This window comes from Apodemus sylvaticus, chromosome 9 (genome assembly GCF_947179515.1).
Source record: "Apodemus sylvaticus chromosome 9, mApoSyl1.1, whole genome shotgun sequence".
In the NCBI taxonomy this organism is placed as follows: Eukaryota; Metazoa; Chordata; class Mammalia; order Rodentia; family Muridae; genus Apodemus; species Apodemus sylvaticus.
In genome coordinates, this window is record NC_067480.1 from 65,090,349 (window position 1) to 65,115,596 (window position 25,248).

Below are 25,248 nucleotides of genomic sequence, written 5' to 3' on the forward strand. Positions count from 1 at the left end.
ACGTGAGATGGTTCAACTTGGGAATTCCTGACTTTATGATGGTGCGAGAGCAACATGTACTCAGGAGAAATCACGCTTGGCACTTTGATGTCTGGGTGGACAGTGGGTACAGGGCAGGTGAGCACAGGGCTCAGCCGGTCACGTCATCAGGACCAGACCATGTGGCTAAACTGTGCAGCTCTGTAGGCTAGTGTGGTAAAGGCACTCTTGGCACTGATCTTTCAACTTGTGGTTTACTGGGGCACAACTCTATCAAGTATCAAAGGGTCTGAGGTGGGCCAGGCGATGACTGGAAAAGCCCTATCATGAAAAAACCTTAAATGGCCAAAGGAGAACCACAGAAGTTACTCATTCATGCTATAAATAAGCGGGAGTCCTGGCTGACTGTAATCTACCTCAAGTAGGGCCACCCCAGCAGGCAGCCACAGCCATATTTGCTCCCTTCCATGCCTTGCTCTCAGCAACCCATCTGCCAATCTCACCCTCCAGATAGAGGCCATAGCAGTTTAACAGGGCAAGAACCTGCCTTTCCTCACTTCACCTTCACAGTTTTCTCCATGTCAAATAAAATAACCGTTTTATCAGCCATATCAATCACAGACCCCTTGCAGCTCTCACACAGTTCTCTCTGAACTTGGAGAAGGCACAAAAGGCTACTAAAGTCTTTTTAAAGCTACGATTTATGTGGGTTTTTAAAGGTCATGTTTTATTGAGTTGGAACTATTAAGTGGTTAATCTAATAATGCTAATTAGCCATATCCATTGTATCAACTTACAATTCTTTGAAGTGTAAACTCATAGATTTTCTTTCCAGCATTTGCTCTGAAGAATTTCCTGTACTCCCTGCGCACCTTTAAAAGGAAGCAGACCGAGGGTTAGAACGAGGCCCACAGGTATTCATAGTGACATATCTCTTTACAAATCAAAGCATAGAGAACATGCATATTTACAAATGTCCTTTCTGGATGGAGAAAACTGATGGATGCCTACTCAGACAGTGGCGATGACGGCAGAGAAAACAAACCGAGGGAACTGATACACTAAGCCCTGTTGGTTCTTAGACAGCTTCATGTTGGCCTGAAATCCTTGACAGGAATAGCTGCAAACGTGTCAAAAATTAGAGCACATTTTGTAAAATGTTAAATAAGGAAATTTTTCCTTCAGATGCTTTTTGGCAGATTATCTGAAAAAGTAGATTGAAATTTCCAAAAATCCTGCCTAAAAACACAAGACTTTACTAGAAAGTCTTGTGCACAACAGACATGAATGTAGCTAAAAATAAGAAACATAGAAGCCCTTATACTATCATTATCTTCCATTAGACCACATCAAACATTATATTTATTATCATGGTACTTAAGATATCCTGCCATATCAGTGGGAGGAGTGGTCTTTGGTCAGGAAAAGGCTCAATAGAGGCCCCAACAAAGGGAAACTGATGGGGGGGTGGGGGGGAAAGGTGGGAGTGTGTTGGGTAGAGGGGCATATACATGGAAGCAGGGGGATGGGAGGAGGGGTTGGGAATCTTTGGGGAGGGGGGCTTTTGGGAGGGGGGAAATTGGGAAAGGTTTTAACATTGGCAATGTAAATGAAGAAGATATTTAATTAAAAAAAAATATCCTGCCATTTTAAATATAAAGGTTCCCCGAACTAATGTCATAATCTACTTCACATATTAATGTCTAATAACTAAGTAAGGTGTTTACGGAATTAATGAGTGATACAGTTAAATACTGAAGCTCAGGGGGACATATAAAAATATTATCATCTACTTATGAATAGGAGCTAGAAATCAGGAAAATATTAGCCTATCTGTTTATCTCTATGTTCTGCATCTTTTTCTCCAGCTTCCTGTTTTTCTGGGCTTAAATACATACGCGTAAAATATGTGTATAATGGGAGTCTGTAAAACAGAAACCTAGGAGCCAAATTCAGTCTGCAGATAAACATTTTATACATTTTTTTTTTAAATTATAACTTCACAGAGCAATTTAGGTTGCAGGCTTCTCTTAGAATGTTCTAAGCTCCAGTAACAGTGATCCCCAATTCTACAGCGCAGACAACAGCAGGGGCTTTTGATGAAGAGATCTGCAGGTTCCACTCTGTACACTCAAGTGCTCCTAACCAGTGCTGCCTTCCTCTCCTGGGCAACCTGCCTGCCCTAAGTATTTGAGCCCCAGGCCGTTCTATACAATATAGATTATCTAAAGTTTACATTTGACATATGCAATATGTAGGCAGTCCTTCCTTTAATCTATGTTCTAGCTTCCATTTCTCTTTCAGCCATGGGACTGTTAGGCTCATAAGCATGTCAGACCTCCAGGGTCAAGGGGCACGGAGAAGAAAGGCGAGAGGCCTGCTGCATGGGGCACACCCTCAAGGCATTGTGGGAGCGCTATGCTATGCAGCTGAACCTCACCATCGCTATCTGAGCTCTGTCAGCACATCTGATCGTCCCCGGGACAGATGGCTGCTCCCCAGATAAAGCTACATACAGCAAAAAGCTGGCACCGTCACAGCGCCTCACAATGGGGACCGTCCTGAGCACCAGGAATACTAAAAAGGTCCAGTTGTCCTTATTTATGCGAGCAAATCAAATCATTTCAAAGGATAAAAGTATTGCTCACATCGGTGTAACTTCTTTCCGTGGCGAAAAGACAAATTTACTATAACCTTAAACTTCAAAAAAGCTTAATCTTTTTCATGATAATAATAACGAAAGCACACCCACTGAAATCCAGAGATCGGGATGGGGAGTAAGAATCTGGGTTCAATACTGCCTGCTTCCTTGGGCTTATAAAAACTATGATGCAAATTAAGACACAAATAAAATGGGAAGTGTTTCATTTTGCTTGATTTCCAAAAAGGGCGTGTAAAGAACGTATTCATAATATATCAAATAAAATATCTGTTAAATGCACATTGACGTTACTTCTGAATTATCTCGTGAATACTCAGAACAACAAAGGATAAGCAACTAAACGTTTTTAGGAGGAACTTTCAGGGGAAAATAGGGACTATTGAAAGCAATATGCAGGGATGTTTCAGAAGGCTGCTGAGATGCAGAATCAATGACTTCTTAGCTCATCCTCAAATATTTAAAGTAAGAGTTAATGTTACTGGACTTGATCAGAATACTAAAGAGGGACGGTATGGAAAGGACCCTGATCCCCATCAAGGGTGATGAGGTGCCTTGCTGTGTTGGTTAATTACTGAACAGGAAGACCAGATCCTTTTATTTCCCGAAGGTTTTCAGGGCTTGCAGCCAAATTTCCTTATTTATGTGTATGTGCTTCTTCCTGAATCCAGCACCTGCCCTTTATCATACGGTCTTTGAACTTCATGATCTCTGTCATCTCATTCACCCTGCTCTGTGCTGATGCATGATCACTTGGACGACAGCGCCACTCTAGCCCTTAGTGGGACAGCATAGGCAGAGAGATGGGAACAAAGATGGCCACCCCAACACAGGCCACTGAGCTCGGAAGATCAGCTTCCAACTCAAGGACTGCACTCTGCCTCATGATTTCAAAGCCCATAAATAAATAAAACAGAACTCATAAAACATGTCTAAGATAAAATAGACTGCATTATACTCATTATTTAAAGAGATTAAAATCACATTAAAAAGAGAAAATTAGTGCATAGTTGTTTTTTGGCTTTTGTTTTTGTTTTTTTCTTAACATGAAACAAAATTAGTCAAGATGACATCTCCTAAGACCGCAGACAGCAGGAAGCGCCGCCAGCTTTCTCGGGTTAGTAGGTGCGAGGCTTTATGTTCACCAGGGCAGGAGAAGTCATGGAGAAAGTACCTTCAGTCCAAGCCAGTAAGCCCAAATGACAGCAACTGCATGCTTACGCCTAGCCTCCTCCTTCAAGCGTTTCAATTCCCTTCGTGCCTAGAACGTTTTAGATAGTAAATAAGAGACAGCCCAATGCAGACCGCACAAATGACCAGAGAAGAGATCCCCCCACCAAACAGGAGAGCCACTACTTGAGAAGGATTGCAGCACAGCAGAGGAGCAGGGTTCACTCATTTCAACCCAATGATCTGGCGTGGAAGAGCACAGAGGCCTGTATTTCAGAGCACGGAGAATGACTTACAGGCAAGGGTACCCACGTGGCACCCAAGAGCATGGCCTCCTCATCCCCTTTTCTCTCCAGTCTCCCTTGTCCCCATTCTCTCTGCAGCTCTTTCACCACATTTCCTCAAAGCCCTTAAGGTATGGTCTCTCTATGAAGCTCTCTGATAGACTTCATTTGGATGAATTAAAAAAACAACTGTATGAACAGCAATTTGGGAAAAACTGCAAAAAGTTATGCATGTGAAATGTAAGCAAAGGAGTAAAGCTAACAAAAACACAGAAGTCCTTTTGGGTTTGAGCTAGCAGCAGCACGGAAAACTGGATTGCACTAGGGACAAACACAGCTCAGTGGCAGACTGCTTATCTAGCATTCAGAAGGCTCTGGGATCAAGCCCTCACACGGCCCAAAATAAATTAATTTTGACCAGGATTGCAAATAGTATAACACATAAAAAAAATGGAAATCAGGTAAAAAAAAATGATACAACTGACAGGTTAAAAAGATGACTGGGGAACCAATCTCAGGCACGCTGTTGCACAAGACAGAGCCAGGCACTAACCTTTGAGACATTTCATTCCTGAGACTGGAGAAGAAACAACAGGACCAGCATTTTTGCTAGTTCGTTTCCCTAAACTGGCTAAGGAACTAGGCTGGGTTAGGCAGACTTTGGAAAACACAAATGAACAATGTTGGTCAGTCTTTGGGAACCTTTTCATGGAGGCCACAAGGCTGACTTCTTCTCAAGAGATGGGCTTACAATGCTGACGAGGTAGGCATTAGTAAAAAGACACACGACTCTGTAGAGTTCCGTGTTTCTAACATTTTAAGCAAAGACGACTTGCTTTTCTACGTTAGAAACTCTCTTGCGCCTTGGGGTGTATGGAATGCTCACAGAGCCCAGAGCCTGCCTGGTCCGTGAGGTCCAGGGGCCTTTGTTTCTGAAAACAAACAGCAATGCTGAGATTCCTGGGATTCTTCCCTGGCAAGTATGGCTAGCTTCACATGAACACAGATTTCTGTGAAATCACGGACGATCCTTCCCTGTACACGTGACACCATCGTCTTACAGTAACCAACAGATGCCACATTCAGCCTGAAATGCAATTTCATTCAAGGATTAATTCTTGTAAAGCATGCGTGACTGGCATTATTTTGTCAACACACTGTACGGACTGATTCAAACCCCAATATGAGCATTCTCCACATGCCCCCTACATACAAGTATCCCTAAAATCTGGCCAGCATTCAACGGTGGGAGACAACAGGCACTAACCATGCTAATTAATTTAGAGAATTAAAAGGAAAACTAAGCTAGAGCCTTATTAGTGACGTTAGATTTTGCTCTGTGCATGCCAAAGCTTCCACGGCATATCACTGTCTAGCATCCCCGGTTTTATTAATCTGGCTGCTAGATCATGCACTGAGGTGACTACTAACTGCAGGCATTCAGCCCTGCTATGCTAGAGATCAGGGTTGGTTCCTGCAGAATTCCTGGACTCAGCGATGGGATGTGTGCATCAAGTACCTTCGATCCAAGCCAGTAAGCCCAAATAACTGCAATAGCGTGCTTATTCCTAGCCTCGTCCTTCAGCCGTCTCAGCTCCCTTCGTGCCTGTGGTGCGTTTGAAAAGGAGTTACAGAAAGAGTTAAGGCAGGAAAGGTTGCTGCTGCTTCCCAGTGGAGACAGAAAAGGAGACAGACACCAGTCACCACCGATGCTGAATGCAAAAGCATGTGCCACCACCCACACCGGCACGCTGCAAAGAGCAAGAGGCAAAGGTGCTCAGGAGCTCAAGCCAGTGATCACTGTCAACCCGAGTCTGAGGGTCTTTGGCTCTGCGGTGACTCCCAACTCGACCACCCTCCTCAGGGCCTCTGGCCTACCTGGGTGCCATGCCAGTACGCCGCGATGGTGGTGGCTGCCTCCTTACAGCGCTTCTGATGCTTCAGCTCCCGCAGGATTTTTCGAGCCTATGGTAGAGAAATCATCCCCATGTATCCATTATTATATACATATCTGTGTGTGTGTGTGTGTGTGTGTGTGTGTGTGTGTGTGTGTGTCTGTCTGTGTCTATATGTGTGTGTGTGTGTGTGTGTGAGTGTGTGTATTAACTGTGAGTAGAAAATAATTACCAGAGAGGTAAGAGTGTAAACACACATGGCCCAGTGACAAGCTGCTGAGACAAGCAGGCATGCCTAGAGACACCAGCCTGGCAGGGGGACCTCCCACTGTGCGTAAGACATGATAGGGAGAATATGGCCACACCAAGGCAGGCTGCCACTCACAGGAGGTAGAGAGCAGTTCTCATTCTCAGATGATGGCCAGAGTTCTATATGGTTCTCCAAAAGTCCACTACATCTCTTTGCTCATTCTGTCAGAAGTCACTGCATCTGCCTTGGGAGTAAGCTTTAGGTCCTGCCCTGGGGGTCTCTAGCCTATCAACTGACCAGTCCCAGAGGCTAGAAACCAGGTCAGGCAGTAGGCAGGAGGCCACATTAACTTGGTCAAGTCCTTAATCTGGGTAAGGCCTATACCAAGGCCAATCAGTGCAGCTAGATTTGTAGCTCAGGCTGTATATATGCTTTCAAGAAGCTGTAGACTGATCACAACCTCAGAACTTTCTGGATCTAAAACATTCTAGGAAAGCAGTCAGAAGCATCCTGGGAGTAGGACTAGGGTCTGGGGAAAATTTTGTGTGTGTGTGTGTGTGTGTGTGGTGTGTATCAATGAAAGAGGAGTCAGGAGAGTATGAGTAAATATCACAGCTACCAGACTCTGCTATTATGGACCAAGAGTCTACAATAAATAAACATGAATAAATAAACATGATCACGTCTTTATTTATGGACATTAAAATACATATACTTTTCAGATGCTTTGAAGTCTTTTCTGATTTTTGTTTATAATGGTTCAAAATATAAAAAAAAACATTCTTGGCTTGCAGGTTGTATGAGCCAGAACACAGACTAAAGTTTGCCTGTGGCCCAAAGTTTGTTGACCCTTGAACTAAGCCTTAGCTGGAAGGATCTGGAACGAGTGTAGCAGCTGTGACGACACCCTTTCCTCTCATGAGAGCCCTAGCTAGAGCCAGGAGCCTTCAGTCCTTATGGGGTGGTTGCAGGGGTCATCACAACCAAAGATGTGTGACTAAGACCCCAGGACTCAGGCAGTAGCTATAAGGCAACTTTTGGACAATAGCTTCTCTCAAAACCTCTGGGCATGAGGATATTGAGATTATATACAGTGTTATTTCAGAGACTTCCTGCTTAGAGAACAAAGGTTTGAAAAAAAATAAAGCAGATTAGAAGGAAGCCACCAAGACGTGGCTGACAGAGTTCCCTGCACGGCCCCATAATATTTACTCTCTCCATGAGGCTGTTTACAGAACAGGTGAGGAAGCTTCCCCTGAAGAGTGAGCCTGAAGACGTCACCCTTTATGAAGAACCCCAGCTCCCACATACATAAAGCACACTTATTGAAACTCACCTTCCAGCCCCGGATATAAGACTGGATCACCAGGGCTGAACTCTTTATCTGCTGATACCGCTTTTGTTGCTGCAGGATAAAGAGAAGCTGTGAAATAGTTGTATCTGCACATCTAAAAGGTAGACCTTGAAAGGCCAAAGAAGGGATCTGTTCACTCTGAGCGGTGGATGCCTGATCATCCACAATCCTAGAGACCAAAAGGTCCCACATTATTATAGTAAGTCTACAGTCCGCAGGAGGGATGCTGATCTTCCACTCTTACCAATGACTGTTCTCTGCCTGATGCTGTGAGGCAGCACTCCCCACACTATCCACTATCAACAGAGCATTCTGAGTGGATCTAAACTGCTTTGCACCTACTTTTTGAGAGTAGTCTCTTCTTGGCATCATTTTCCATCAAGCACACTTAGGGCTCTATCATTTAAATATATTACTGGTTCCCCAATTTTGGGAACACTATTATGTATTTCACAAAACTATAGATTTTACCTTAATTTTGTCTTATGGAAAAATGTCTCCTCAGAAGTGGAGGGAAGAATGCACTAAATAAGACCTGACTGCAAATTTAAAACATTTTTAAACTTTGCATAGAACGAAAACATTCATAAGTTGTGCTCTTTCTTATCACTGTAATTCATTTGGAAGAACACTACCTAAATAAATTTACGTGATGGTGGAGGAGGCAAATCTTCAGGTCTGTTTCAGCAAATATACTTTATTATTGACTCCTCTACAGATATCTGAGGACTAGCAAAAATGCAGTCGTTTAGCCAGAACCATAGCTGTACTAAAACAGATTTTTGGCACTCTAGAAGTCCTCTATCTTCAATGCTGCGCAATGTATGCAGCCAGCCAGTCGTTTTAGAGATCTGCTCCCATCGTAGTGAAAGGATATAACACAGTCTCCTCAAACCGATGGCAAAACCAGAGAGAGATTTCCTGTTACAGGCTTCCTGGAGATCAGTATAAAGTAGTCTGAAACACTAAAATCCACACTCTGGGTCAAACCCATGCTCTGCCACTGACAGCTCGGGGCAGGGTACCCGGCAGCTAGGCGCCTTGTTTTCCCATGTTAAAAAAGAGTAACAACCATTTCCAGAGGTTGTTGGGAAATTTTAGCTATGTAAAAATTACAAACCCAAGAAGCACATAGAGAATGTTGAGAAGTTAGCCTCGGGTTGTAACAGCAGACTCACTGCGTATCTCCTGTACCAGGCAGCAATCACCACTTGGCTTCTTTTCATGAGCAGAAAATGTGTACGACATTTCCATCCTCGATAAATCTTCTGAATGAGAGTGGCCAGGTCCTCCAGCCGCTGCTTTCTTAGGTCTTCTAGTTGGAATAACTAATAAAAAAACAATACACAGACTTAGCCAAAGTCCTCCAAACCTAATGGCATACATGAAAGGAATTTGCAGGATGTTGAAATCAGCTACTTGACTGATAGATGCTATAGATCACCAATGCATGAGGAAAGTACTTTGATGGATTCATAGAAGTTTACTCTGCAGTTCAGATTCTCAAGTAAAGGATGATGCTCAGCCAGGAAAGCACTCTCCCTAATCGGTCCACAGAGGGCCAGAAATGCCTGCTTTGTGAAAAAACACCAGCAGCCATTTTTCTTCAACAACCTAAGTATTTCTCAAGCTCTCTAAATGTTCACAATTGCTAGATCATTTGCGATATTAATTATACTTTATGCCTACCTGTTTGTACAAAGACTCCCAGAGACTCTAAGGAGGTCCATGAATTTGATACACTTTGAAAAATGTTTCCTTCCATGTTTTTCCAGCATCTTTGGAGCTGCAATTCTAAAAAACTACAGTGTAACCTAGATGCTGCAAACACTGCTAGGGCCTTCCAGTTGCCAGAGATTAGAATCAGGGAGGGAGGTTTGATAGGATAGTTTTGTCTTCATTTCTTAAGTTTTGTACAATCTATCAGATGGCTTTAGTGTTGTATAAATACCATCTCTTATTTGCTCCAGCTCTAAGACACTTCAGTCAGATAGAAGATTGTGGTGCCTCAGAAACCAGGCCACATGCATGGGGTTCAAGTTCAGAGAGTAAAGGTTACATACTGTCCTTGGGTTTCGGATGAATATCTTGGATCTACCGAAGGAGTACTCTTCCATAGGAATCTCTAGCTCATTAAACAGAACCTCCACGCCAGACCTAAAAGAGTAAACAAAATCCAAAACTATGTCTTTCCTGAGTTACAAAAAAGACTTGACCCACTATCATATCATATCATATCATATCATATCACATCACATCATACCATATGATATATTATCACATTCTCATTAACACACAAATAAGCCACATTTTAAAAAGCAATGTTAGGGGTGTGTGTGCATGTATGTAGGTCAGGGACAACTTGTAGGAAGTGATTCTCTCCTTCCACCATGTGGGCCTGTGGAATCAAACTTAGGTGGTCAGACCATGCGGCCCTTTACCATCCATCTCTCTAGGCTCAACACTGCTACGCTGTGTAGAGTTACTACTCTTCTGACAATCATCATCTTTCTACCAAAAGATTTAAGATTTGCTTCCCCAAACCAAAACAAATTAGTAAACACTATAAAAGCAAATCTAGCTTCACACTATATATGAAAAAATATAGGTATTTCTTGATTTCATTAGCAAGACAAAATAAGTCAATTAATGTATGGAGGGGGCAGGAATGTGTGTATACGCATCACTTGTATGCCTGGTGCCTGTGCAGACCAGAAGAGGGCACATGTTACAGATGCTGTGACATGCCTTGCAGATGTTGAGAACCTAACCCAGGTCCTCTGCAAAAGCAGCAAATGCTCTTAACCACTGAGTCATCCCCTCAGCCCCCTCTTGAAACATTTTAATATTCCTCTCATTCTGCAGAAGCCAACACAGTCCAAAACAGTGTTAAGTGCCAGACCAATGAGATGCTACAGAACATGGGCTTCATGTGGCAGGAACAAGGCCTTGACCTTGCTTTCAACATCAGTTTCTAAAACTAGCCTGGCTACACCGACCTGTGGAATGAAGATACCAGACAGGAATAAATCATGCTCCCTGTTATAACATATTTAGCACACTATCCTACAAAATAATGGTGTGTAGAAACAATACCCTGCATTAGACATCAGACTACACGTCTGTCTCCCCCATAGCTCAGGCTCCATGTCAATCTCCTGTGAACAGCTGGGTCCAGCTAAGAATGTGGACATAACCTTAGCACAGCAAGATGAAAGTTCCCAAGTGCCTGCCTCACCCCTGAAGCAGCCATGCTGGAACTTCTTGAAGTATTCTGACTTGTACAGCGCCCCCACCAACAGCAATTCTGACTGCAGAGAGTGGAAATTTCTCACAGGCCTGATTTCATTCCTGTAACAGCTGCTCTCTGGCACACAAGTTCTCTCTGCATGTGGACAACTCACAGGCAACAAGGAACCTCTAAAGGGAAGGCTTGCAGTGCCCAGTGTTTTCCTCTGGACTACGGGAATCAGGAAGGACTCAAGGCCAAGCTGTATTCTTCAGGCCAGCTTGTCAAGTGTCTGCTGATACAGAATCCCACCTGCTTCCCAAGTCTGCTCGTGGACTAGGGCACACTGAGCCACAGGCAAGACCCTCACCTCACCCTCCGGTTCATTCTAGGAACAAATTCCCTTAGTGAAAAGCAGACAGCTAAGAATGGTCATTCAAGAGGTCTTTCCTCTACTCATCTATAATCTACAAAATCGACATATTAAGTCTCAATTCACCATGTGTGTACCTGAAACATTTATAGTCATTCAAGTTTCAAGTGCAAATTTCATATGTTCCATTTCAATGGCAAAGAAAATCGATACCTTCCTAGCAAGGTGACCATTACTACAATGGTATCCTAATGAAAGCAGGTACCCAACTTTACATACAGGCACAAAACAAAAGAAAACAAAATAAAAAACATAGTAGTACTTAGATATTTTAAAAGCTGATGATCACAAGATCCAGAGAGGCCCTTACCTTGCTGGTCCCTTCCAGTGAGGCCACGTTTGTTTGCAAAGCATCTTGTATCTTTCCAGGCAAGGTTCATAGGCCTGCCTGAAGGCATAGCCTGCCCGTCTCACTCGAACGTTCTCCAAGAGACCCAGGTACCTGATCTGATGGCATACGAGACTCTCGTTGAAAATGTGAGCTGCCTTTTTATCATTTGGCTTGATGCACCTAAAACATTTAAAGTATTTTAGACTTTAAACTCTGCCAGTGATGACGTCTCATCATTTCACAGGGGTCACTTACTATTCTTGGAAAAATCAAAGAATTTCTAATTATTTCAAACCATTTCACAGTAAACTAAGAATGAATACAATATTGTATGCACTGCAATTAAAAAAAATACGATTAAGAGATTCAATAGCACTGATGATGGTCAATGACATTTTGCTGAATGAATGAAGTTTGAAAACGATGCACACTGGATAACCGGAATCTGTATTGCTGTTTCCTCTGTGGGGTGGGGACCCACACAGAAGACAGGAATAAGGAACCCTTTAAGATCTTGGATGCATCTATGTGTGTGTGTGCATATATTCATTCATCCTGAGCCCAACCACTCAGCTAGAGTAGCAGGCCAATGACTCCAGGAGGACCCTGACTCCCCAGCACAAGGATTATAGGCAGTTACTGCTGTGCCCAGCTTTTCTTAATGTGGGTTCTGGGGAATTCAAACTCAGATATGAATGGGCTAACACACATATGTACATATTGATAAAGGGACCAAGGACAGTGAATGGTAAGAGTTTAGCATGTCTGAAATCAGGCCGCCAAGACCCTAGCAGCAAGCCCATGAGGACCATATCGCAACCTTGGGGAACACATAAAAACCAGACATCAAAGAACGATGATGCATGTTTTATGTCTCAATCAGGTGATGCTGCCAAGGTCAACATCACGATTATAAACTAATTGAACAGTTCACCTCAAATCTGTGTGTATCACTTCAGGTAAATGGCGCCTCAAGAAAATTCGGAAACTTAACTGAGACTAAGGAAAGCAACTGATCAAAGACCTATTTTCAAGAAATGAGATTTTTCTCCCAATATGTGCTCTAACTTGGGTAAATCAAGGCAGGAAGATGATGTGCTTATTTGTGTTTCTACTGATACAAATATTGTGTAAATGATACACACATACAAAAAAATGCCATTCACTCTGGTTTCTCCCTAACTGAAATCCCAAGGGCAAGGATGTGATCAGACAGCAAACCTCCTACTGTTTCAAGAGCAAGCACAGTCTACAAATTCTAACCCTAGTTGGACCTTCCTAAATCCCAAGCAAATCACATCTAAGATGACCTTAGAAGCTGGAAAAACAAAACAAAACAAAACAAAACAAAAACCCCTACAACAACCAAACCAGTGATACTAGAGGCGTCATGAAGAGCTCTTAGATATGAACTCATGCCCAGAAGCACCTGATGTAGTTGGGATTTTTGGTCTGCAGGTTTTTCATCAGGGTGGCCACAGATGCCTTGAACTGGGACCCTGCTGTAGGAGGTCTTTTCAGGTTGACCTTTGCAGGATTTCCTTCAGGGAACAGAGACTTGATGAGGGCGTGGCCAGCCTTCCACATGGCTTGAGACAGGTCCCGGTACAGAAGGTCATTGTTCTTGTCAACAAATCCTTCCACCTGGTATAGCACCTGTGAGTGACAATGACCGCACATGTGACTTACTACACAGGGCAGTGTCAAACAATGACACCCAGACTCCTCAACATCAGAAACCCCAGTACACTAGGCACACACTGACACTAAGTTTGCTTCCGGCTTTGAGTTCCATCTCTTGAAGATGCAAAAGGAAGCAAGATAAAGCCTATAATGACCTTTAGGATTTGTAAGAATAAACTCCAAAATTGTTAACATAACATTTTTAAAGAATGTTAGGTGTTTTTTAGCATGGGTATATGTCTGAATGGATTTGAGAATTTAAAAAAAATGGTTTTTGTTCACACGCCGGTCTAGTCTGTTTCAAAGTAGAAAAGGGTTCAAACACAGATAACATGGACATTTTCACAGACATCCTCAGCAACAGAGAAACTGAGCAGGAATGTAGCTTTTACTACTACTGGCCAACGAAACAAAGCAAAAGGCCAACGAACACTCTGGTGTCCTGGAATCAAAAGCAATCCAGAATTAACTCATTTTCGATAAATGCATAACTAAGGAATTCTCCTGTGAAGCTTCCAGTCAATATTTATAAAGGTAGCATTAAATCCAATCAATAATCTTTTAAATAAAAACTAGCTTACTATTTAAACTGTTTTATTGAGATTAACTTCCTCAAATACAGAGGAAAAAAAATTTAACTAGGTGTTTTCCCCAGTGTCTCTCAAAACGTCAACTGAAGAATTCTTGATTTTTGCCAAATGTTTTGTGCTTTTAAAACCTTAGAGTAGGCCTTTCTTTTGACACAATTTATCAACCCTTTATCAGTGTTGTTAGGTATTTTTGATAGGAACAGCTTAAGAGCTAAAAATAATAAAGTGACATAAAAACACTTTGTAGTCTTCATTAAGGCCACTGGTTTGTTTCCCATTTTCTCGTGTTAACAAGATGTAGCTCACCGTGGTCCAGGCTCCACTGCCCATGAGCACTGGCTGCTCTCGCCAGTCTCCTGCAGACCCTACAGCATACCTTGCCAGCATAATGCTGGATTCTGAAGCAGCTGTGAGGCAGGGTTGTGTCATTGAGGAAGCGGGAACACTTGCTCATCCTGCTCTCGAAGTGCTGGTGGGTAGCACAGACTTGGTTCAGCTTTTCCAGGAAGGTCTCATCTGTAACAGTGCCAGGCCTCAGGCACTCTTCATCCAGCATGGCCAAGATTCCATTTGTGTTCTGGGAGGAAAAGAAATAAAGGTGTTTCCTTCCTTCCCTCCTTCCTTCTTTGCTATGCTGCTTTAGTAATTAGTCCTAATCATAACATCAAACACAATTGACTTAATTACATATAAGATTCTGTTCAGCTGTGACAGAAAACAGAATCACAAAGGCCACAGAAGCCAGCTCCTTTCCAGAGGGGTCCAGATGTGTTGGGGTAGGAGTATCTCTGCCTTCGTGTCTCCTTCCCCAGCAGATAGGACCCAGTGTCACCCTCGGGACAATGAAGTTCACACTGTCAGAAAAGTGTGCGTGGGCCTCAAATCCCAAACCCAACCTGAGTCAGAAGCCAACATGGTAGAATGGTGTCTACATCACGCTTCTGATCCTGGCTCCATTCTTGTTTTACATTTGCTTCACAGCTTAGGAAATACACTAGTCTCATGGTTCCAGACTGTTCACAGATTCAGTAAAGCTGGGTTTCTGGGGGAGAAGGATGGTGCTGTGTTTCAGGATGTTGTTCCTAATGATCATGCAATCAAGAGCTGTTCAAAACCATGTTTAGAATAAAACTCTTGTTCAACATAAAATATCTAAATGAGTATTAAATATGAGCGAAATTTTACTTGTGTGCTCAGACTCTCTGATCATGTTTATTTCAAGATAGACCAGCCCTAGACTGAACCAGAAGTCAGGAATCTTCTATTTTGCTAACAAAGGCAGTGCTCTTCCTGTGACTGTCCCCAAGGCCCAAGTTGCAATTCCAGAAACAATCCAAGCTACTGACCCTTAACCCCGCCCATTTCCACCAAGGCAAAGGCCCTGTCCTCAGAAGGCTGTGATCTCCTCTGACCAGCATTTACTCATTCCACACAAAACCCAAGGGAAGAGCAGGCTCTCAAGCACGTTCATTACATCCCCAGAATAGACACTGTTGTTCGCTGGGGCTGGGAGGAAGCACTTCCTTTGAGCTCTGGGCTCTTCCATGAACACGAGTTTCTTCAATCATTAATACAAGGGACTTTCTGTGAGATGAGTGGGCATATTGAAGTGCACTGCATCTCTCTCCTTTAAGAGAAATAATTAAGTGCCTGTTGTTTATGAGAAAAACATCTCACCAGGCAAGTGAAACTTCCCACAGCAGAGTCCTCAGGAACAAAATTTGCTTGAAAAAAAAAATTCAGGAAATGCATGATTTCTGGATTTGAGGGGAGAGCTGTGAACTCTTTCTGTAGACTGACAACACTCCCTCCTAATGCTAGCCAAAGTTTCCAAAATAAAGTTTATTTTTTAATCAGGAAGGAGTGATGATTTGGATTATCTATTGCTTTCCATGCTCAACTAAATCAAAGATCATGGTTTTGAGAGTATCTTGCATATTGACGAGAAAACACTGGCCAATCATATAATTTCCACAAGAGCGGATTTGAGTTCAGAATGTTTGCTCAGCACTCAAGAGCAAGCGGGTATTCTGGAAACACAGCACACATCTCCTGAACAGGCGAAAAAGTGGCAGGAGAAATAAGCAGGCACACTGTCTCAAATGACTACATCAAGCTCAGAAGCACAAACACCCAACCCTGAGGTGAGCCAAGGGCTTTCCTGTTTCCACATAAATGTGGCTTCCTACAGGAAACTCACTACAATAAACTATACCATATGGCCCCAAACCAAAAACTTACATTCAAACAGCTTCCAAAAAACTGCCCACATTTTACCCCATTTTTATCCTTTTCAAACACACTCTGAAAAGTTCCAAGTTCTTGGCCACACTCAGGCGCATCCTCTCGTACACATTCTCTGAATCAAAGCAAGGCCAGTAATGACCTGTTAATCTAGCTCAGAGGTTTGTGCCCTCCCCCCTTTCTGCCTTAAATTCAATGGTACAGTAGCACGAGATTGTAGACATGAAATGGGCACATAGATGTGCAAACCCCTAAATGTCTGCTCTGGTCAGCACACACACGCTGGAGGCCTAGAGGTCATAAAAGGGCCGTGACAGGGCAGCAAGACCAGGAGATCCTGGCTAAGTACCATAATAAAAGCTGTCCATGCATTCACTCAAGAGTGGAGAATGAGCACTTAAGATTACCATAAAGTCTTCAAACAGAGTAGTTCCTGTCACACAGAGGAAAGCGTAAAATATGGATGCTTAGTGGAAAAGGCAGTGAGCTCATTTGTACAAGGTTAATTCCATACTAGAAATTCCTTTAATACCGAAGTACTCACATTCTCTATTAGGTCACAAATGATAGCATTGTTGAAGTAGTCAATGTGAGTCCATTCTATGTCCTAAAAACAAAACCGAACAAAATCAAATCCATAGGGCAATGCTGCAGTGCCACCTGAAGTCGCTCCCTCACCCCCACCCGCATTTCACTCTCAGCCTCGAGTTCTCTCTTTATAGAACCAGAGCTGTCAACATCATCTTCCTGTTCCAAAAGTTTCCTCAGCACAGCAGTCCACCCCTGACACGAACCGACTGAAGCAACTGCCCTTGACTTGCTCCGAGGCTGCTCCCCATTCCACTCTCCCATCTGTCACTGTTTCCCATGCACTTCGTGGGCTCTAAGCCAAATATTTACTCAACAGGCCCTTGGGTCAATATTGCTCTGTATATATTTATGATGTTTATAAGGAAATAAGGCAGAACTTGATCCTAGCAGCTAAGGCCTAGAGTTTTTGTCATCACAAGGCAAGAGTAATTTTAGAATTAATGCTCAGTTCTATCTCAGTTAACTATTTCATGTGTAAAAACAGCCCAAAGTGGAGAGAAAGTATTTCCTCCACAGAACACACCACGGAAAAACTACCCACTAACCTACCAGAGCCTCTAACACTAGTTCTAGAGCCAAACCAGTGAGGTGAACGAACTGCCTTCATTCTCTGTCTGCCTAACCTCCATCTCTAGGCACAGACATTAGTTTTCTTAGGAGGAGAAATGTAATTCATATAACAAGTGAGGGATCTGCTTATATTCTCACAGAAGTATTTCAAGTTATCTATATATTAACTTCCTGGCAGTCTCTGTAAGATGAGAAAACAGGAAGAGAATGATTCTTGATTTTAGGATATTTATATTACCAGAAGGATGCCAGAAAAGCACAGAACTTTTCTAAAGTAAAATGGCCATTCTAAAACAAACAAACAAACAAAAAGAAATATTAACAGTTTGGTGTAATGGGTTGTTTTACTAAGTCACTGGGTTAGTAATTCTATTAGAAAAATATAGGCAGGAGTGCATGCCCAAAACAGATGGATCCTTTATTTGGGTATCTTCAGCTACATAGTAAGATACCTGTCTTGAAACAAGTACATGAGTATCCACGTGTATTAACATGGAAAACAAAGCCTGCTCTGTCCATCCGTCTCTCTGTCTGTCTGTCTACCTGCCTACCTAACTATCAACCTACCTTTCTATCTATCTGTCTACCTACCTATCACCTACCTACATCTATATGTCTGTCTGTCTGTCTATCTAACTATCCATCTTAGGCTGGGATAGGACTATTTTGAGTGTTAAGTTCATATAACAAATATTATGTATAAATTATGTAATACATTTTTAAAATCAATGTTTTTAAGATTGAGCAAAATCTCTAAAAATTCTCAATCTCCCTGTAGTGATACTGATTTTTTTGGTATATAGTTCTTAGTATCAGCTCATTCATAATCTACAACCATAACCACAGTCAGTCTCCAAATTCCCTCTCATTGTCATACCATTCAAAGTCGTGAAGCCCCAGCAACCACTGACAATTACTTTCTACAGACAATCCATACACAGCTCTGTCATTTTAAGATGGATGGAATCAGGTTCCTTTCATTTAGCATAATGTGTATGATCCATGCTGTGTGTGTCAATTTCTCATTCCCTTTTAAGTCTAAGTGCTAATCCAGGGTGTGGATCTAGTTTATTTATTAATCTCCAGTTTTCTTAACACAACATTATTTTTTTTCTGCAATGATTTTTAATTTCCAATTTTTTTTTTAAAGTTCGGAATTCTTTTTTTTTGTTTTTTTGGTTTTTTTTATCTTTTTTTATTCGATAAATTTATTATTTACATTTCAAATGATTTCCCCTTTACTAGACCCCCACTCCCTGAAAGTCCCATCAGCCCCCTTCCCTTCCCCTGTTTTCCCACCCAACCCTTTCCACTTCCCTGTTCAACACAACATTATTTTACATAATTACACTGGGAACTGTGAGACTGAAGGTCACTAGCTAGTATTTAATGACAACCTACTATGTACCAGGTACTGTTCTGAGCACTAGTGGAACAGTCAGCACAGCTGCCATATACACAAAATATTTGAAGACATAAAATATTAAAGTTAGAGCAGACTTTTGGGTTATGTAGATGATCTTCAAATACAGATTTTTAGTTATAATGGAGAAACCTTTTGGTCTGTTTTAACTTTACCTCCCGAATATATTCCTCTTGCTCTTCTTTGAGGGTAAGTTCAATGAAGATTTGTTGAAGCTTTTCATTACAATAGTTAATAATGAACTGCTCGAAGCTGTTGTCCTGTGTGGAAAGAAGGAAATACACTATAACCATATCATTAGTTCTCCCTAAGGAAGACAATGCCTCAACCCATCTAAAATGCCACCCAGCACGCTTTACACTTGACTCTGGCTCCACACAAGCTCCCAGGACAGACGTGCCTTGTGAGCACGTGGGGAATGGCTCATGAGTCAGCGTACAAACAAGATATGCATGGAAGTCGTAGTTCTTAAGGATGGGGAGCTTTAGATGGTAGAGAGGCATCCCATCCCATGGTTCAAATTTCCCCCTGAAATTCAGTAAAGACAGTGAAATCCATAATCCCTGTCAACAACTTCCAAATGATTCATTCTCAGGTCAACCTCCAACCAAAATCAGGTCCCTCACTCAACGCCCTGTTTGTGAATGTGTGCACAGATATGTGCATGTATTGTCTAGCTTCACATATGTATCTGACTGCACATTACTGAGAAGGGACAACCATACCATCTTGCTCACTGTGATTGACGCCATAATAGACCTTGTAAATACGGAACACATACAGAGCCAGTGAATGCACCAAACAAACCCATGGAAACCAAAGCGTCGAGCACCCCCTTGGCCGGAGACAAGCTCTCTTTTCTCTTAAGTTCACATCGACACTCTAATCCCCCTCAGTCAGAGACAATCTTTCTCTTCTTAGAAGCCAAATCGTCTCTCTCAGGTATCCATGCATCCTCATCAAAGTTCTGCCTCATATTAATTATCTCTTATAAATTCTCTGTGATAAAATAATATTGATCAGTCCACACAGCTCAATGAACACACTGGAGGTACAAATCGTACCTGTGGAAGGAACATGCTTTATCAGAACCTTCCAGAATGATACAGATGTGCTGTCAAAGCTCGTCTGTTTCATGTTCATATCCCATCATTGCCAAGAAGCTCTGGCAGTGGCAAAAGGACATAAAGATTCCACCTCTGGTAAAAGTGACTCTGCCCCGACTGAGGTGGCCAGTCCTGATCTAACAAGGGAAGTCCAAGGCTTGTCAATCCTCATGTGAAGGCTGACGGACTGGCCTTTACAAATGTAAAGGTCATTTACAAAAGAAGGACTGTCTCTACAAATGACAAAAGCAACAAGGTTTCTGGAAGCTGATTTTTAAAAACGGACTTTAGTCCTCCCTTAGGCAGATCTGAATGGGGTCGCAAGAGAGCCTCTGACTATTTCCTTGCTTGGAATCTTGCTAATGATTTGTAATCACCCAGAATGCAATGATCAGAGGAAACGTCTAACTCCACGCCATAAAAGACTCACAGGATTCCACTATCACCAACCGACCTTGCTGATCTTAGTTAGGCATCACCTTTTCTCAACATCCCGAAGGTTCTTACAAAAGAAGCAAGCACGTATTTTCACCTCACCGGATGCCTTTTCACACAAACTCTTTAAAACCACAGTTAACAATTTTTATTAGGAAATAAAGTCAGTCCACTGTAGCTGTCAGATGTCCTTACTCTTTTAAGCAGTAGCAGTCATTTCATATGAGAAACATCAGGCTTTCCTGGTTTGGTAAAATAGACCCTTCTATAGCTCACAAATAAAAAACCAGTATTGGAGTGCCTCATACAAGTAGAGCTCTCACAATGGACAACAAGCATAAAGAACAAATCTTCTGTTTGAGAATCTGTGCTGATGAAGTAATTTCAACACGCTGATGCTAAAGCTGCAAGTGTCCACTGATGAGGAGGAGAGAGGGGGAATGGCTAGTGTCCTCGGATACATGATGTGCTCTGTGCACTTTCCAAACAAGACTATGAAATACACACGAACAAGTAAGAAACGGAAGGCAAAGCCTCACAATTACAACACAGTTTATGGATTAAATTCAAGCTAAATTATATTTGCTGTTAATCTTTACTATTTTTCTGCACACAGCCACACAATTAGTCAGCAACCATTGGCTACAAAACTCACAGAAACTGGAGAAGCTATTAGCACAGGCACATGCAACAGACCGGCACTGCAAACAGTTTATACTTACTGCATTCTGGTGCAAGGGGACAGACACAAAATGCAGTCAGTTCTTAATTAGCAATAGATTTTTCAAAGAGTTATTCACTGCTGTAAATGGTACCTGCAACACTGAAGTTGTTTGGGGTTTTGTTTGTTTGGCTGGTTAGTTTTGAGACAAGATTTCTCTGTGTAGCCTTGGCTGTCCTGGAACTTATTCTGTGGACCAGGCTGGCCTTGAATTCAGAGATCTCCCTGCCTCTGCATCCTGAGTGCTGGGATTAAAGGTGTGTGCTACCACTGCCCAGTGAGGCTTTATTTCTAATTGCTAGAAATCTTTAGATGAAGACACAATCAACCTAATGGAGAGGTTCTGAAATGCATGTGGGGTCACAACTGTGCCTCTGCTAAGGAGGAACTCTGCAAGATGAAAGGGGCTGGCCGGAATGCTGATAAATCATAAAATTTTCCCAAAGTCTTAGGGCTTCAGAGCCCAGCATTTCTTAATTCAGTGTAACATCAATGTAAAGAAAATATACATATACAGTCAAGGTCTATATCTACCCAAAGAGTAGGGGACAAAGGCATTTGGAAGATCACAGAAGAGTGACAAAACCCTTCAAGTTCCAGAAGAACCTCCCATCCATGTTCTGATTCTGTATCCCGTGTGGAATCACGCTGGACTCCTCGTTCAAAACCACTTCAGATGGCAAGGAGACAGTATCCACCTAGAGATGGTCTTAAGAACAAAAACTGAACTCCCTAACGATACAAACCACCTTCCCAAGCCCCTAAAGAAAACTAGACACCCAACTATCAATGAGAAAATTAACTTAATCTCCCATATTGAAATCAGCCTCTACTGTAATGTTATTCCCCACACTCCAAAACAAATCATGGCAAGGGCAATAATTACTGTTGAAAATGAAAGCTAATAATGGGCATATCTTGTAGTAAACATTAAGGAATTTATTCAAACAAGTTCATTCCAAACCTTTACTGAATGATCCCTCTAGTGAAGCTCTGTTCAGACAGCTATGGGGAAGACAGGAGAGTAGCAGGTTCCACACTACTTGACAACGTGTCCCGACTGCACACAGGGGAGCAAGCACCCACTGTGTAGGGGTAGAACAAACTAACACTTTAACACTGGAGCTTCTTAAAAAGTCTCTGAGACCATTTGATTTTGCTCACAGCATGATTCACAGCTACTTTCTACTCCCAAGTATCAACCATGACTGTTCCACACAGCATCATTTTGAAAGACATGTCCAGAAATATTGGCCTATTTATATTCTTTGCCACAGAAGCAGTTAGGGTCATCTTGTCTTTCTAAATACAATTATGTAATTATACAAAGCTGTACTCTTTATAAATAATAAATATTAAAATTGAGAAGTAAATGTAAGAGACAACTTCATACCTGCATATTAAGGATAGGGAGATGGTATATTTTACAGATGAACATTATGTTCTGGAAACCAGGCAGTTCAAATACAAAGACTACGATTTGTTCAGGCAAAATGTGCCATTAATGATATAAATTGTCAATACTTTTTACAGGTCTGCTCTTCCTTCCATCTGAGGACAAACATTTGGCATTTGGATGTAATGTATTAGGCGAGGCTTCATCTTTATATAATGAAGGCATGACGCATGAAATGGTTCATTTATACATAAACCCACAGCTTTGTGGGTGAAATTTGGAGACCTGGGATGGACACACCAGTGCTGTAAATGTGCCCTAGCATCCGAGTTGGAAAGCCTCTGGCAGCCCCCAAGTATCACCAAAAATATCACTATTTGGACAGAAGGTAATGTACTTAGCCACAACTGTTTTTTAAAGCCACTATGCCAAGAAAAAGCCTCCAAAGCAGTAATTACTTCTTAAAAACTGAACATCAGGAAGAAAAATCTTTAAAATGTATAAGAAAAACATTGAACATTAGCTATTTCACCCTTCTAAACACCAACAAAACTGAGTGATTAACAAATTTTCCTTCATATACATAACTTTTTTTCTTTTCATAATCAAATATGGTAAGCTTAAAGAAAAACAATTTAGGAACATAGTTTCTTAAATATTTTAAAGTAAACTATGATTTTTAAAAACTATAATCCATCACATTCATATCTAATTCACAGACACCTTTTTCATTTTAAACTTGCTTCATCTTCTTCCTCAACTATATGTTCTTCAGCACAGAGGGGAACTAGAATAGAAGGTACCGACTTTAGCCAGAATTAATTAGAAAACATGTTCTATAACCACGATAAGGCAAGAGGTAAAATTAACTTAGGACTCTGCCTGAATGAGAATATTTCAGCTGTACAGGATGTGACATGACCAGAAACTGAGGCCTCTAGGTTCTAGTGAGTGTTAATATTTAATTAAGTTTTTCTAGTAAACTAACTACCAATTTGATAACTTCCTTCCAGATAAGCCTAAGGAAGATTTCACATTGTTCAATTTGCTTTTCAGTGTAATATAATTTTTTAAGTAATAGCACTTACTTCTTTTTTTTCCCCTCCATTTTATTAGTTCTTTGAGAATTTCATACAAGGCATTTTGATAATATTCACCTCTCCTCCTCCTCCCCACTTCCCCCTGGTCAGCCCACTTTTTCCTTAATGGACAAATTATAAAAATGTCTCAGAAATCAAAGACCAAATTCTTTGAGTTAAAACACTGTTCAAACTTAACTGTGTGGGTTATCTGGATGTGACTTTCTTCCTTTGGAAAGTGGATTTCTTATTCCACCAAATGTAGAGCTATAATGCCTTCTTCCTCTTGAGCTTCATTCTTTAATTATGCTCTGTTAATCTGTTTTACACACTGACATCAGATCACATGCAGCCAGCAAGCAAACATATTGACCCCTGCTGGCACTAAATGCTTTTAGGAATCCACTATCCCAAGGCTTAATGCCCCATTCTCCATCCACCCCCCACCCCCGCTCTGTTTAGAGAGGAACCAGAGAGATGAAAGGCTTCCACCAGCTCAGCTGAAAAGCGTATCCATGGTGATTGACAGGGCAGCCGCTGAGGCAAAACTGGACAGTTAGGAAATGTTCTGGACCTTACTGTACAGTTTTAAAGTAAAGCAAACAGTGCTCTAAAAGGCAGAATCCTCATTTTCTGGAGTCAGTTTTGACAGGACCACTCATTTTGCACTGATATGAATTTTGAATACTTTGTTTACATTGATTTCTCCCACTTGAGCTTCTGGTACTCTTAAATTCTTAGTCGGATTTTCTGTGGTTAATACTGACATTTTCGTATGTAACAATATTACTGAGAATCCAAGAAAGCTTAGACAAGTAGGAGAGAAAGGTTTATTGTGTGAATAACTTATTAAAAGAAAAAAAAGAGGACCTTTATAATTTTAAATAAAAAATAGATAAACATATCTAAAATTATCAGCCAAATTTTCATTTTAAATGCATACAAAAATTTATTTATAAAATAAAAACAAATTATTTTTATCTTTAATAAATGCTAGCTGATAACTAAACTGAGAGATTCAGACAGAAAAATAGAGAAAATTATTTTAAGTAGAATACACAGATCTTACTTCTCTCAAGGAACAAGAATGGAATAGAAAAGAAAACACATGGGTGCAGTGGGACATGCCTATAATCCTGGCACCTGTGAGACAGAAGCAGCCTGGTCTACACTGACAGTTCCATGCCAGCCAGGAATCAAACTCAACTCACCAGATCTTGGTGGCAAGCAGCTAAACTATATAGAGAACCTATATTTTAAAATCCATTCATCCACTCTGCATCTATGAATTAAAGGGGCCATCTCCACCAAGGTCTTATTTTTAAAAAATTGTACTTATCACTATCCTCTTTTTTAAAAATATTTATTTATTTATTTATTTATTTATTTATTTATGTATATGAGTACACTGTAGCTGTCTTCAGACACACCAGAAGAGGGCATCAGATCTCATCATAGATGGTTGTAAGCCCCCATGTGGTTGCTGGGATTTGAACTCAGGGCCTCAGGAAGAACAGTCAGTGCTCTTAACCGCTGAACTATCTCTCCAGCCCATCACTATCCTCTTAATCATAAGAGATTTCTGGCTTCTTGAGTTCATAATGCTTAATTTTTAAAAATGCGCTTATTTCATGGAGAAGAAAAGTAAACTCAATGATTTTATATGGCTGTGATAGTTTTGATTGCCAACTTTACACAACTTAGAATTACTGGGAAAGGAAATTCAACAAGGGATTGTCTACATTAGGTTGCCCTGTGAGGATGACTATGGAAGATACCATGACTATGTTAATGCAGGTGGGGGAGGACCTGCACACTATGGGTGC

At 41.5% G+C, this 25,248-nt stretch overlaps 1 protein-coding gene across 3 annotated transcripts in view; it reads right to left on the minus strand.

Annotated features, from left to right (window-relative positions):
* Myo1b (myosin IB) overlaps nt 1–25,248 on the minus strand; it is a 164,097-nt gene that overhangs the window by 12,962 nt on the left and 125,887 nt on the right. The window contains exons 14-25 of one of the 3 annotated variants that reach the window (XM_052192679.1): nt 18,841–18,945; nt 16,646–16,708; nt 14,234–14,434; nt 13,014–13,240; nt 11,564–11,764; nt 9,655–9,748; nt 8,770–8,919; nt 7,574–7,642; nt 5,971–6,057; nt 5,612–5,698; nt 3,813–3,899; nt 777–851 (exon numbers count right to left, since the gene is read on the minus strand). In XM_052192679.1, the coding sequence (XP_052048639.1) occupies nt 777–851; nt 3,813–3,899; nt 5,612–5,698; nt 5,971–6,057; nt 7,574–7,642; nt 8,770–8,919; nt 9,655–9,748; nt 11,564–11,764; nt 13,014–13,240; nt 14,234–14,434; nt 16,646–16,708; nt 18,841–18,945 (1,446 nt within the window). The remainder of the gene's footprint in view (nt 1–776; nt 852–3,812; nt 3,900–5,611; nt 5,699–5,970; nt 6,058–7,573; nt 7,643–8,769; nt 8,920–9,654; nt 9,749–11,563; nt 11,765–13,013; nt 13,241–14,233; nt 14,435–16,645; nt 16,709–18,840; nt 18,946–25,248) is intronic. The other 2 variants (XM_052192680.1, XM_052192681.1) reach the window with 2 other exon arrangements.